This window comes from Ochotona princeps, chromosome 4 (genome assembly GCF_030435755.1).
Source record: "Ochotona princeps isolate mOchPri1 chromosome 4, mOchPri1.hap1, whole genome shotgun sequence".
NCBI lineage: Eukaryota > Metazoa > Chordata > Mammalia > Lagomorpha > Ochotonidae > Ochotona > Ochotona princeps.
The window spans coordinates 91,990,243-92,006,116 of record NC_080835.1 but is presented as its reverse complement, the minus strand read 5'-3'; the positions used below and the strand labels follow the sequence as shown (position 1 = coordinate 92,006,116).

Genomic DNA, 15,874 nt, shown 5'->3' with positions numbered 1-15,874 from the left:
AAAACAAAGGACTACTCATACATACAAGAAGCATGGATGAATCACAAAAACATTACCCCAGGCAAAAGAAACCAGACACAAAGAAGAGTATGTATCATAGTGACTTCAATGTAGAACAAGGAAAACTAAACTATAGCAACAAACACAGAACAGCAGTCGCCTAACAGCAGAGTGGGAAAGAAGAATGCAAAGAAATGCAAAGAAAAGGAAACTTTCTAGGGTGCTTGAAATGTCCTGTATCTTAGCTATAATCACCATTCTATGAAAATACTGCTTATCAAAAATATCAAACTGTAAATTTCAAGTTTCTCTTATTTGACTTTTCTCTATATATTTGAATTGATTTTCCACATTCCAATGGGTTACTCCTTAATTCTAGAGCTACTAAATACTACACAGGATTTATATTCACTGATTAATACTTATATAAATAAGAGCCCAAAGAAGACAACTCATCAGAATTCAATCTTTTTCTTCTGTTCAACCCTGATTCCTTCAAGAAATTAGAAAACTACAAATATGATGAATATGAACTCACAAAATCGAGTTAAAAAGTATTCCTTTGGCCTAGTAAGTGAGACTGCAGTTAGGAAGCTACATCCCTACCAGAGAGCCTGGATCTAAGCTCAGTTCCACTCCCAGTGCTAGCTTTCTACTAACACACCATGAGAGGCAGCAGGTAGTGACAAAAGCACTTCAGTCTCTGCCATCCATACGGGCAATATGGATTGAGACACTCTCTCATTCCTAACTTCAACCGGACCAGTCCAAATTGCTATAGACTTTTTGCAGAATGAAATAGTACATGGGAAATCTCTCTGTATTTATCCATGTGTCTATATCTTATCGCCTCTCAAGTAAATAAATACATTTTCAAATACTCCTCATAAATCTCCAGTACCTCATAAAATAAGTAGAACAGGCAACTTCAAATACAAGCAGCAGATCTTTACGACTTTTTAAATCTATACTTAGTCTCTACTTTTCCTAAGTTTTATTTATTTTTATTGGGAAGGCAGATTTACAGAGGGGATACAAAAAGATCTTCCATCTGCTGGTTCACTCCCCAAATGGCTGCAATGGCTAAAGCTGACTGATTTGAAGCCAGGAGTTAGGATCTTCTTCCCAGTCTCCCAAGTGCAATTGCAGGGTCCCATCTGAACTGTCCTCAACTGCCTTCCCAGCCACAAGCAGGGAGCTAAATGGGAAATGGATCAGCTGGAACATAAATTCATACTCAGATGGGATCCCATACTCAGATGGGACCCATCACGCTGAGCCCAAAAACATGCTTATTTTCAAAAACATACACATCCTAAAGCTATATATTATCTGAAATTTCAAAACAAAGTATATATTGCATTTAAAAATAAACAACTGGAGTGAGAGCATGGCACAGTAGTTGAGATGCCACTTGGGATGGCTTACATCTCATACCAGAGTGCTTAGTTTGAGTCCTGGTTTACTTTGACTTATTATTAGCTTTGTGCTAAATGTATACTGGGAGGCAACAGGTAACGTCTCAAGTACTTGGGTCCCTGTCACCCACTAGAGAGACTCAGATGGGGTTCACAACTGGATTGAGCCTGGCCATTGCACATATTGTGGAGAATGAACCAGCAGATAAGAGATTCCTGTCCATATTCCTTTCTGTCTCTTCCAAGTAAGCACGTAGTTTTTAAAAATAAAAAAGGCAAATGTAACATTGGATATATTTTTTCATACTGTATTTATGCTTTCTAGTTTTCTTGTTCTCATCTTTTATTTTTAAAATTCATACATTTTTTTTTTTAATTGGGAAGGGCAGATTTATAGAGAGAATCAGAGACAGAGAAAAAGGTCTTCTGTCCACAGGTTCACTCCCCATGTGGCTAAAATGGCCGGACCTGAGCTGACCCCAAGCCAGGAGCCAGGAGCCAGGAGCCAGGAGCTTTTTCCAGGTCTCCCAAGTGGATGCAGGGTCCCAAGGCCTTGAGCCATCCTATACTGCTTTCCCAGGCCACAAGCAGGCAGCTGAATGGCAAATGCAGCAGCTGGGACATGAACTGGTGCCCATATGGGATCCTGGCATGCTTGCAAGATGAGTATTTATTCACTGAGCCTTCACACCCAGGCACGCAGTCCCATCTTTTAAGAGCTGAAAAATCAATCCACTAAAGGTTGCTGTGTAAGCCCCTGAGTTACATAAACTGTCTGTTTCTGATGCCTGGTGGGGAAAGGACTGCCTGACAAATCTTAAAGGTTCATGACGTTAAGTAACCTTTTACTATGATCAGGGTGCTCTTGGATTTTCCTGTTCAGAAATGCATCACTTATATAACCATGCCATCATTTAAAATCAACTGCAACTCTTTCTTTGTTAATAAACACCTATCATTAACGTAAATTATTCTTAGGTGATCAATTCCATTTGTGTATTTAAGTTTTTGCTTGACGAGATCCAGAAATCAGTTTCAGATGAGGAAGAGAAAGGTAAATTTTAAAGGGCAGGATTTCTTGTTACAAGTGGATTTAGAGGATGAGAGTCAGCAAGCAATTCTCAATAAACAAACCACATCTTCATGTAAGCTTTTCATAAATGGTCTGGAGTTATGTGTCTCCCTCTTATAAACTACTGTATCCTGTTTGCTCCTGTCATATCATTATGAGTCACACTGATTCACATTTGTTGTCACTTCCTCATTAGATTATATGCTTCAAGAGTGCAGGAGCTGTATCTTGTTACAATATTATTTTAGCACCTCCCATGTATTCTGGCAAAGAAGTAAATTTTTACAAAAATCACTAATGAATTAACAAAATTCATTAAAGTAAAGGAGTCTAAAGATGTATGGAAGCTCGAAAACGGGTGATCAGAGACAGACAAATTACTGATAAGCACAGCTAATTTTACAAATACATTGTGGTGGAAGTAGGGGCTGAAAACAAAACCAACCCAGCAACTGCAACCACCAGCTGATCGGGGCGATGGGCTGTAGCGGGCCCTATACTTGCTATTACATACAAGACTCTGGTCTGGGAACACCTCAAAGTTTCTTTTGGGGATCTCCCCAATCGAAATGGCAGACTCAGAACCCTAACCAAGAAAAGACAGAAGACAGAATAGGTCAATCTATCACCTCAACTGTATGTTGGCAGCAAAATACTGGACAAATGGAGACTCTATGATGGACTATGTCAATCAGTGGATTCTTCAACAACCTCATCATGCCTGGAGTGGTGAGACTGGCAGCGATTCATAACTGGTGAACTATCAAAACCAGTTGAGCAAGGATCTCAGAGCATGTCCAACATTGGGGACCTGGGATGGGTGGGAGACTGGGTGGGGCTTCTCCCTCAAAATTCCCTTTACCTCAGATATATGAAGGAAACAATAGGGAAATAGTAGTCTTACCCACGTCCCTATAGCCCTTGTACCTTTTTACCCTAATTAACAATGTAAAGATTGCCAAAAATATAATTACAAAAAAAAAAAAAATACATTGGGGTGGGAGCAATGCTATAGTCCAACAGGCTAATCCTCTACCTGCAAGCATTGGTATTTCATAAGGGTACCGGTTCATTTGCTGGCTTGGCTGCTTTTCTTCAGATCCAACTCCCTCCTTACAGCCTGGGAAAGTAGCGGAAAATGGCCCAAGAGCCTGGGACCCACCATCTGCATGGGAAACGTGGAAGAGGATATTGGCTCCAGGCTCCTGTCTTCAGATTGGCTCAGCTCCTACTCATTGGGGCAATTTGAGGAGTGAACCAAGAAATGAAAGATCTTTCCCTCTGTGTCTGTCCTCTCTGTAAATCTGCCTTTGAAATAAATTATTTTTAAAATTTTTAAAAAGATTTATTTATTTTTATTGGAAACACAGGTCTACAGAGAGAAAGGGAGACAGAGAGAAAGGTCTTCTATCCACTGGTTCCAAATGACTACAACAGCCAGAGCTGAGCTGATCTGTAGACAGGAGCTGGGAGTTTCTCCTGGTTCCTCACGTGGGTACAGGGACCCAGGCACATGGGCCATCCTCTACCGCTTTTCCAAGCTGTAAGCAGGGGCTGGATGGGAAGCACAGTAGGCAGGACACAAACTGGCACCCATATGGGATCCCAGTGCCTAGATATGGAGGATCAGCTAGTAGAGTCATCTAACAGGCCCCCAAAATAAATGTTTAAAAAATTAAAAACAAATATGCCTGAATCCTGACTGAACACTAACAATTGAGTATATGTATCAGGATTATGTAAATATTTTAGAATTAGCTAAAAATATTACAAATTATTTTCTCCAATTCATAACCATGTTATTCGGATAACCTTGCCTAACACTATATCAAAAGCAAACAATGAGGAACAAAGGAGAGAGGGAAAGAGCTATATACAAATACTGAATTCATCTTTCCTAGCTCCACTATAGATTCCTTTTACTATTCTAAGTCCACTTGCTAATCTGAGATTCTGATATACTTTAACACACAAGAATTAAAAACCATTACAAAAAGAATACACATCTTACACATACAGATAACTTAGATTCTACTGAAATTTAACATTTTTCTACCCCATCAACCTGTGACATCTGATTATCTTAGACTTATGCTCAAAACTAACTCAAAAACAAAAACATTCCAACACCCCAAAATCAGAAATCCAGTCTTCTAAAACGCTGAAATCTATTGCAGTTCCTCTCCTTCAAGATCAGATGTTTTACATTTCTACTGAGAGAAATAGTGTGCTTGTTGCTTTAATCTACAGAAAAGGAGAAACTCCACCCTCTGTAACACTGAAGTCACCAATACTAGCTTATCATATCTTTGGACTGTCCATTTTGGGAAAAAAAAATTTGTTTAATTAAATCTGCAATGAGTGTCTTGCTCCTAAATTTACATTTCCTTCTGTAGATACTGTAATTCATACAAAATTATACAGTTTACAGTCTTTGTTGTCAAAAACTTAAGCGTTCTGGTAGAAAAAGAAAACATCAACAGAGAGAGTGGCTAACTAAGAATCAGAGTAAGCTACTGAAAGGAGTTACAAAACAAGGAAAAGATAAAAATGGACTCCAATTTGGAAATTACCCATTTTCAAATTCATCAATCAAAAACAAGCTGAGTTTTCACCATTTTTTCCCTTTTTCTGGTATTTACAGCACACAGTTCATGCTTCTACTTTGTTGTTACCTCTCTTAATATTATTTCCGTATTACTATGTTTCTAGTATATAACAGCAGCTCAGTGAACAGTTATTAAAAATTTTTAATTTCACAAAAGAAAGATAAGTAAATCAGCCTCAAATACTTCTAAACAAAAAGAAAATTAGTTCTAAAAACTATGCAGAGAAATACTTCTATAAGAACACTAATTTAACTCAGCCAAATTCTAGCTAAAATAATTCAAATGCTCATTTTTCCCAAACTCACTCTTTACAAAATCTCATTTATTTCCCATCTTTACAGGATTACACTCTACCTGGAAATTGATGAATCAATATCATGATTCATTAGATGTAAAGATATTTCACCAAATGTATTTAAACACTATTTCCTAAATTTTATTTCCTCTTCAAAATGAAAGAATTTTTGCTATAACAAGGTGCCTTTTGAAACTAACATAAAGACTGCTTCTTATTCAAGAGATAATTATCAAAGATTATATAATGAAAAAGAAAAAAATCAAGTTATCTGTAATGCTTTAGAGAGGAATAGAAAGAATGGAGAGAGATATTCTGGAAAAAGTAAGAAGATACTATTGAGCTTCAATTATGATATATTGCTAAAACAAGGCCACAACTATAAATCTAGACAGCAAATACATGAAAATGAAGTGTTCAACATGTATGGCAAATGCTAAACCTTCCCTGTAATACTTCTAGAACATTGGTCTTCTTCACTTTGTATTTTACTGCATGACCAAACTTTTCTGAGTCTCACCTCTTAAGAATTAGCTTCAGGGATGGGTGTGGAAAAAGACCATGTGCAACCTCATAAAAACAGCCCAATTTTAAACTGCTGCCAGACATTCATGTTTTATGAGTAAGACCTCAGATAATCCTTTGATTAAGAAGCTTCTTGATTCTAAGTGCATAATGTTGCCAGGCAGAGGAGACTTGAAGTTCCAAGTATGCTGATTCTATTCTATTAGATCACTACCAGGAATACGTCAGTCTCTCTCTGTGTGTATGTCTGTCTCTATAACTCTAACATTTATTTATTTATTTGTTTAAAGGTCAATGTTACACAGAGGGAGAGAGACAAAGAGGGAAAATTTCCATCAGCAGTTATATTCCCAAAATGGCCCCAGTGCCTATAGCTGAGTCAGGCTGTAGAAGAGCTTCATCTAGGTCTTCCATGTGGGTAGATAGGGTCTTGTTTTCCCAGGATATTAGCAGGGAACTGGGTCAAAAGCAAAGCAGCTGGGACTCAAACAAGTACCCGTATGGGATGCTGGCATCAAAGGCAGTGACCTTTCCCACTACACCACTTTGTTCCCCAGGAATAAGTCTCTAAATTGCAATTACAGTGAGTGAATATCTTTATTTCATCTATTTTCTCTGATAAGAATTTTTATCTCAATAACCATTCGTTCATGGCTTGCATTTATGAAGCATTATCTTCATGGTATGTACAATAAAATGTACATTTAGTAAACCAATTCCATATTTAGACTTGGATCCTTCTCCCAAAATAATTCATTATATACAAGAAAATATTCCAATATTTGGAAAACTTCAAAATTTTAATTACTTTTGTAGCAACAAATTTGGGTAAGGGACACACAATCTGTACTAACAGTTTCCTTCTGTTACATAGACTAAAAGTTTGTGTTGCCCTCACCCCTACAAAAAATATTCATTTGTCAACACCCCCAATGTGATGCTATTTGCAGGGACCTTGGAGACAGTTGGGGCTGGATGAGGTTATAAAGGTGAGACTCTCATGGTGGGGTTTGGAGGGACACCACAGAGCAAGCACACTTACTCAGGCACTCTAATATTCTCACCCTGGTTCTGTCTTCTATCTCATACTGCTCCCCTACACCCTTCTCTCTTAAACACAGCAAGAATGCAACTATCTGAAATCAAGGAAGAAAACTCTCATCAAAAAATCAGCCAACACTGGCACCCTGATTTCAGACTTCAAATCCCCCAGAACTATGAGAAAATCAAGCTTTGTTATTTAAATTACACAGTCTACAGTTATTTTGTTAAGGCAGCCCTGACACACTAAACTAAAACAGCTCAAAAGATGTGGCTTACTTTCTTGCACATGATACCATCAATAGGAATCTCTTTATGATACTATGACAGAAGTTAGGAAAAAAGTTGCAGGGTAACTCGAAATTCTCTTGCTGAATCATTTGCCACAGTAATCTACAAAAGTTCTAAGTAACAAAACTAGCACAGTTGAGTTTTATTAAAATTACTAATCAAAAAATGCATCCACACATGCCCAAAGGACTCTAAAATGCACAGAACAAAAAACACAGGCAAATGGAATAAATATTGACTGCACTGGGCAGAGACTTAGCAAAAGCAGTCAATACAAAAAAACACTTAGTTTCCTTTTAAAATAAACAATGTTAACCAATCAAAACAAGCAGCTCCAAAAATGGCTCTGATTGTTAAAAGAAGTAATTTGTAACTAGCATTTGTGGTAAGTACCTAGCTGGCGAATTCTACCCCAAGAGAAGACATCTCCACACAAAGGGCCCATAATGACACCCCCTTCCACTGAAACTAAATGTCACCAGTTGCTTTGACTCAGTCCTGTCACAATGTTTGCAAGCTTTCATATATTCTCTTGAGTCCTTTTTAACTTATGCAATTGCAGTCTAAAGAAGTCTATTCACACAGGCACTAAAATATTTGTATTGTCAAAGAGATTGATGTTAGCACACTAACTCTGTTCTGATCAACTCATCTCTCTGATGAGTAATTTTTGGATCCATGGCTCACTTCCTTCCAAAAAAAGGTATTTGAAGAGTTCTCAGGGGAGAAACCACACCTTACTGCCCAATTACCACTTAAACTCTTTCTATTATAGTCAAATCAACAGCATGTCTCAACTAGTCATGTTCCTATCACTGGTAAGAAAAAATATTGGCACACTATTTCTTGTCAGATTCCTAAATTGTTAATTTTCATCCAAAGCAATTAGCAAACTTCTGCATACATACCACAGGTCTAGGAAACCAGTTACGGGGGATGAAATACAACACTTCAAAGGCTATTGGAGGGCCCGGCATGGTGTGGCCTAGCAGCTAAACTCCTCACCTTGAATGCCCCAGGATCCCATATGGGCGCCGGTTCTAATCCCGGCAGCTCCACTTCCCATCCAGCTCCCTGCTTGTGGCCTAGGAAAGCAGTCGAGAACGGCCCGATGCATTGGGACCCTGCACCCACGTGGGAGACTGGAAGAGGTTCCTGGTTCCCGGCTTCGGATCTGCGCAGCACCAGCCGTTGCGGCTCACTTGGGGAGTGAATCATTGGACGGAAGATTTTCCTCTCTGTCTCTCCTTCTCTCTGCATATCTGACTTTGTAATGGAAATAAATAAATCTTTTTTAAAAAAAAAGGCTATTGGAAAGGAACAGAGCTATAATGCTAATGTTAATATTCCTCAGGAAAGGATAAGCTATAGGAAACTATTCAAATAGAACAGAGAGCTGGAGTCTTGAGGAATTAGAAGTTTGTTGTTTTTTTTTTTTTTTTAATTATTTTTCATGATACAGTTCCTCAGGCTCAGGGATTTTCCCCTCCTTTTCCTCCTCTTCACTTTTTCCCCTTATACTGTAACAATAGTTTAGTCCCTAAAGTCCAACATTCTCTTTAAGTGTACCCTAACACTGTAGGTACAGACAAGTCCAGCATACTAGTGCCAAGATCTATTTAACAGTTTGAGAGTTGATCTTTTATTCACAAGTAGACATGCACACTGCAAAGTTATTTTTATAAGGAGTTAAAATATTTTGGAGGGAAGAGAAAGCATAAACATGATGCACAAGGTATAGTACACATTTCCTGTCGAGTTATTGCAAAAGGTTTAACTCCAGAGAAAAAGCACTTGCACCAAAATCCAAGCAAAAGGCTATGAGTATGTGTCTAACACAGAAGCATTAACTGTTTTCAAATCAGAGACTTTTAACAAAAACAGTTACTGGTATTATAGCCTCAAGTGCCAGTAGATGTAAACTGTCAAATGTCTTAAAAATGGTAAGGGGCGGGCCCAGCCGCGTGGCCTAGCGGCTAAAGTCCTCGCCTTGCACGCCCCGGGATCCCATATGGGCACCGGTTCTAATCCCGGCAGCTCCACTTCCCATCCAGCTCCCTACTTGTGGCCTGGGAAAGCAGTTGAGGGCAGCCCAAAGCTTTGGGATCCTGCACCCGCGTGGGAGACCCGGCTTCGGATCGGCACAGCACCGGCCGTTGCGGCTCACTTGGGGAGTGAATCATCGGATGGAAGATCTTCCTCTCTGTCTCTCCTCCTCTCTGTATATCCGGCTTTCCAATAAAAAAGAATAAAATCTTTAAAAAAAAATGGTAAGGGGCACTTCCACTTTTTTTCTTCTCATGTTTATGGAGAAAGGACCCTCCTCTGCCTGGGGCAAACTTCCAACTAGAGAAGACTTGGCTTTCTTTGAGACTACCTTTTTAATTTAACTTATTACAGGTTATTTTGTGTCTTGATTCCAAGCAATGCCTATCTTATTCATTTTTCTTAAAAATCTTATTAGAAGGGAAGAGGATACGTAAAACTGCTAATGGAAAAGAGAAATGTGTACAGACTTCATAAACATTGTTGACTTTAACTTCGGAATCCAGGATAGTTTGAAAATAATCTGTTTTAAAAGATGGCTTTTTGGGTTAAACCTGCTCCTTGCAAAGAATATTTTTAATAGGTGCCATTTTGAAATTGTCCATTCAAAAGAAGCTTCAGGGAAACTTCTGAAAAGTGGACACCAGTGTTTCAAGCAGTAAAGTAAAATACTTATATATTTTTGTTATTGTGGATAAAGTATACAGCAAAAACTTTTCCAGCTGATGAGGCAATTAAAAATGAACAAGTAAAATAAAAATTCCAAAGAACTGCTAATACATCTAAATTACACCAGAACAGATGGGAAGAAGATACTAAGTATTCAAAAGCCCATACATGTTGTTTGGAAGAACTTGCCCAAATCTATTAGTCACAACACTTTCCTAGCATAAAAAAGATGAAAGAAAAGAAAAAATGGGTAATATGGCCTATTCTTAATCTACAATGTTAGTTTCTAGCAACCTTAAGCTTCCACATCACAGCCAAACCCCAGGCTCCCTTTCCCTGCAGTAGATCATGCCATGCAGAGCAGACACAAGAAAGACTGTAGTTATTTAAAAAAAAAAAAAAAATCAAACAGCATGAAGCAAGCTCCAAAGGTGCAAGGCTGTATTAGCTACATCAGCTTACCATAAATCTCGGATCTACTCTCCTCTGAACTAGACTTTGTCTTCTTGGAGGAACTATCTGCACAAGAGCGGGAGAAAAGGAGAGAGATATAGAAAATATGGAGACCAATGTAAGGGGGAAATTCATGGGGGAAAAAAGGATGGATCATGATCAAGTTAAATCGTGCAAACACAAAGTATGAACATCAAAGATGATAGCACTTAGAACAGTCATGAATACAGCACAGGTAATGACATATTCTAAAGATTTATTGAAGAAAAGACAGCGTAATAAAAATACATACAATCTATGAATTGTCTACAAAAATTGTCTACACTATCTGATCACTGTTGAGATGAACAAGCACCGAAAGCTATAATAATCTCATTATGACCTACTGCATAACCTTTTACTAAATCTGTCTTTGGAGATGGACACATCACAGAAGAGCAATAATGCAGAATAAACATGACAACAATGATATTTCAATGGATGGGGGGCAGAAATGTGACCTTACTAGCAAGATAATCACAAATCATATCAATGAAAGGCTATGAGCCCCCATGACTTCAAAATTAGGTGTTAGAAATAGACAATTCTTTCTTTATGATATTTACAAGTTATCTACTACATACTCTCACCACCAATGTCTCATAAAATGACTGGGATTTCATCTCATCTGTCACCCAAAATGCAAATAATTAGCTACACATTCCCCAGTATTCTCTTTGATAGTGTTAATATTTTTTCAAAACAGAGGGCAACTTTTTGAAATATTATAGATACATAAGATATGTTACCCTCAATTAGTCAAAAATAGATTGCTAAATTAAAATACACAAACTAATTTATGTGTCTGAGATGATGGTAGTTACTTTTGTAATAGAAACATATAATTGAATATGAATTAAAACTGAACAAAGCAGTATGTACATCAAGAACAAATATGAGCTTCAAAAAACAAAAGCAAGCTTATTAAGTAATTTTTATAAGTCAAATGCTGGGTTTGCAGGAGGCAGCAATATAGAAAAATTCATGTTTTACAGAAGGTCAATGCATATACATAAAAAATTAAGACTATTAATCATTAAAAGTCCATCAACATGAAAATTCCAAGAAAAAAATTAATACTACTGAGGTTGAAAGACAGTTCTGAGCTCATAACAATTAGAAGAACAGATTTCTACACATTTGCTTACCCTAAGATGTAACAACATTAATTTTCAAAATTGTATTTTATCTAACACTCCAATTCATCATATCCACAAGTCAGTTTTTAAATCACAAAATAAGTATGTACATTTTCTTAAAGACTTTGGCATATTACTGCTCATATTATAATTTATCTCTAAGTCCTTGGTCTAACATATAGTAGTTATAACTATAGCTATGATTAGGATTTTCAAAATGTAATACACCGTAAATGATGCTTTTAGAGTAGGATCTGTGTCAAATTTTAAAAATGTTTGTGTTGCGACCAAACACAAAGGCTATTTTACAAGAATAAGTGGAGGGGACACAGAGTCCTAAAGCTGACCAAACTATGCCGCATCAGCATTTTAGGGGACTCACGCTATAGTTTTTTGAACCCAACTATTTTCAATGCTCTGTTAAAGAACAAACGAAGTTTTACCTGTTGGATCAAAATCATGTGATGCACTGCGTTCAACTTTCTGCTTCTTATCTGTGGGTGAGTCTCGGTTCAGAATACTTCCATGCCTAAATTTAACCAAAGCAATCTAAGTTTACTACAAGATAATTATTAAGTTGAAAAGCTTAATTTTGAAATCCCAAAACTGTGAAATCAGGATACCTTACACAGTATCATGAAGCTAACTTACTTTCCAGGAAGTTTCAAAATTCAATCTGTGATATCTATGTGTGATACACAGTCTCCTTACCTCATAAAAAATGCTTAAGATAATAGCATTAAACTTTATTTTGTTCTCAGGAATAACTGATTACAGTTTTTTCCAACAGGTTAATCATTATTATTTCCATTTAATGTATTAAAAAAAAAGTGTCAAAGGGAATTAAGCACATGCCCCAACCCACAGAACTATGATCAAGTTCTAAATCACTGCATTAGTGTGCTTTAAAACAGTTTAAAAAAAAAAAAAAAAAAACAGGGCCCAGTGCAGTAGCCTAGTGGATAAAGTCCTCGCCTTGCATGCACCAGGATCCCACATGGGTGCCAGTTCATATCCCAGCTGCTCCTCTTCCCATCCCGTTCCCTGCTGTGGCCTGGGAAAGCAGTAAAGGACAGCCCAAAACCTTGGGACCATGCACCCATGTGGGAGACACAGAAGAAGCTCTGGCTTCTAACTGGATCGGCTCAGCTTCGGGGAGCCTACCAGTGGATGGAAGATCTTTCTCTCTTGTCTCTCCTTCTCTCTGTAAATCTGTCTTTCCAATAAAAATAGATAAATCTTTAAAAAAAAAAAAAAGAAAAGAAAATCAACTTTTAAACTAACTTTTTATCTGAATATATAATTTTAGCCAGCCATCTCTAAGTTTAGATGAGAGCAGATTTTTTTTTCCTATGGCCTAACCCTCTACTGGATACACAACTGGGCAAAAAAATACGATTGTAACACAGATATTACTAAAAAATAAAAATGTCAAAGCTAGCACTGGTATTCTGTATAATGCTGGAATAATAAAAGCATTTGATATGTGTACTTTAATAATTAAATTTTGAGCATTATGATGAGAAAAAGCCACCGAAGCATAAAAACTAAGGAAAATATCTTTAATCTCACAAAATGAGCAAGTATATACGTAGATGTAGACATACACATTATTTAAGCAGTTTAAATTCTTTTCTATCTTTACATATGTATGATTAATGGTTTCAGTCATGCAAGTGACAAAATACACCAAAACTAACAATCTATTTTCACTTCCCAACCCGTTTACGACAGTTAAAAATAGGTTTTAAAATTAATCTTTTCTCTGGGAGTGATCTTAAGCATGAATTTGAACAAACTTTTAAAATGTTTATATTAAAAACAATGAAAACAATGCTATCGTCCAGAAGAAATATGTAACACCTGTATGCTTTAAAACTATGAGATACTTTCAAATTCTGAACTACTGAAATGTATGTTCTCGAGAGGCACAAAAATCTACAATAATTTCAAAGAAAAACTTCTACTTAAAGTTTAGCCTGAACTTTAGTATAAAATTAAATTGAACAACTTACCTTATAGGTTTTTTGAGGGGAAACCTGAAACAAAAATAAAAAGGAATAAATGTAGTTACTTTAAGATTCTGTTGTTAAATTATTCTACAAAGCCAAAATAAAGGATTTAAATCTTACGTTATCTTTCCCAAAACAAGATTCAAGAAACATGAAGAATCACTTTTTTTTTGCAATAACTTAGCTATTTTCTTTAATTTTAAATTACAGCTACATTTATCCTGCGTTTGGCTTCTTTTTTAAAAAACTCTTCACAGGTATTTTTTTTTTCATTTAACCTTTAAATAAAAGCTTCAAGAAGAGATGTTATTTCATCTTTAGAGATTTTTTAAACTAAAGTAAAAGGAAATATTTTATCATTAAAATATTACACCGAAGTTTCCACAGCAAGGAACGTTCCTTCTTGTCCATCACCTACTGCCAATTCACCAAGTAGCTCATTACTGATTACTGCATTTTTGATACCTGCTTACTTTTGAATAAAATAAAATAATAATCTTCAAACATTATGCTAAGCTTTAATAACAGAAGAAAAAATACTTCTGAGGAACTATCAGTTACTAAAAACACACTGCAAAAGTAGAAAACAAATTGTACATTTGTTTCATTTTATTATGGTTCTATAAAGTGGAAGCATCACAGCATTTCCTCCTCATCTTTCTTTCCAAGGAGACATACTCTAATTAAGAATGCAAGAAGCGACAAATGTGATGGCTCAACTGGCTATCACCCCCTTGGAAGCACCAGGACCCCATATGAGCGCTGGTTAATGTCCTGGCTGCTCCACTTCCCATCCAGCTCCCAGCTTGTGACCTGGGGAAGCAGTGAAGGGCGGCCTAAAGCCTTGAAACTCTGTACCCACTAGGGAGACCCAGAGAAGGATGCTTCAGGCTCCTGGCTTCGGATTGGCTCAGTTCTGACCACTGTGGACATTTAAGTAGTGAGTAAGCAGATACAGGATCTCTTTCTGTCTCTCCTTCTCTCTGTATATCTGCCTTTCAATTAAAATAACCTTTAAAAAGAAGAATCTAGGAAGTTCATAAATTGTGATTGTAAGCCCATTTCCTGAGCTCCTTTCGCTTCTATGGGTCTGGAAAAGTCAGAAAAAGATGAAAAATTTAAAACAAGATGAAAGCCAAGAATCATCCCATAGTACAACTTGCTTATCATAACTGACAAACTGAAGAAATTCCCAAATAAAAGTTGTGAAGTCATTTTACTTTTTGCATTTATTTTTAAGCACAGAATTATACTTTAAAAGTATTTTTTAAAACAAATACTTATATGTGTGCACACATATAACATCAAGAGCTTTCCTGCTTCAGTGGTTCATGCTGCTTTAGCTAGGAGATCCACCACGGTAATATTAATTTTGTAATAATCCTATTATGTGCTGAATACTGAAATGCAGATGTAATCAAAGAGCTGGAAATAGGAAAATAGAATCCTATTTGCAGATAAGTCATCAACCTACCGGTAGTCTATTTTCAGATGTATGACAAAGTCAAACCACCACCATGAAAAACCATAATAGGGCCCAGCACGGCGGCCTAGTGGCTAAAGTCCTTGCCTTGAAAGCTCCAGGATCCCATATGGGCACCGGTTCTAATCCCAGCAGCTCCACTTCCCATCCAGCTCCCTGCTTGTGGCCTGGGAAAGCAGTCGAAGGCAGACCCTGCACCCACATGAGAGACCCGGAAGAGCTCCTGGCTCCTGGCTTTGGATCGGCTCAGAACCGGGAGTGAATCATTGGATGGAAGCTCTTCCTCTCTGTATATCTGACTTTGCAAAAAAAAAAATAAATAAATCTTAAAAAAAGAAAAAAAAACATAATAAACAAAGGCTTATCATAAATCTGAGACACTGAGTTGACAAGACTAGATGCCCTTCTTTATTTCCTAAATGAAACAGAAGTAAATTCCAGAAATCCAAATCAAAAGCTCAAACAGGGTCTGGCACAGGAGCCTAGTCACTGAAGTCCTCATTTTGCATGCACCAGGATCCCATAATGGCACCAGTTCCTGTTCCAGTTGCTCCATTTCCCATCCAGTTCCCTGCCTATGGCCTGGGAAAGCAGTTGAGAACAGCCCAAAGCCTTAGGATGCTGCATTTACATGGGAAACTTGGAAAAAGATACTGGCTTCAGATCAGCTCAGTTCTGGCCATTGTGGCCACTTGGGGAGTGAACCAGTGGATGGAAGATCTTTCTCTCTCATCTCTCCTTCTCTCTGAAAATTGCCTTTCCAATAAAAATAAATAAACCTT

At 37.2% G+C, this 15,874-nt stretch overlaps 1 protein-coding gene across 4 annotated transcripts in view; it reads right to left on the bottom strand.

The window, feature by feature from the left end:
- ARHGEF12 (Rho guanine nucleotide exchange factor 12) overlaps positions 1–15,874 on the bottom strand; it is a 153,068-nt gene that overhangs the window by 76,427 nt on the left and 60,767 nt on the right. For 3 of the 4 annotated variants that reach the window (XM_058664010.1, XM_058664008.1, XM_058664009.1), the window contains exons 2-4: positions 13,613–13,636; positions 12,041–12,126; positions 10,429–10,485 (exon numbers count right to left, since the gene is read on the bottom strand). In XM_058664010.1, the coding sequence (XP_058519993.1) occupies positions 10,429–10,485; positions 12,041–12,126; positions 13,613–13,636 (167 nt within the window). The remainder of the gene's footprint in view (positions 1–10,428; positions 10,486–12,040; positions 12,127–13,612; positions 13,637–15,874) is intronic. The other variant, XM_058664007.1, reaches the window with a different exon arrangement.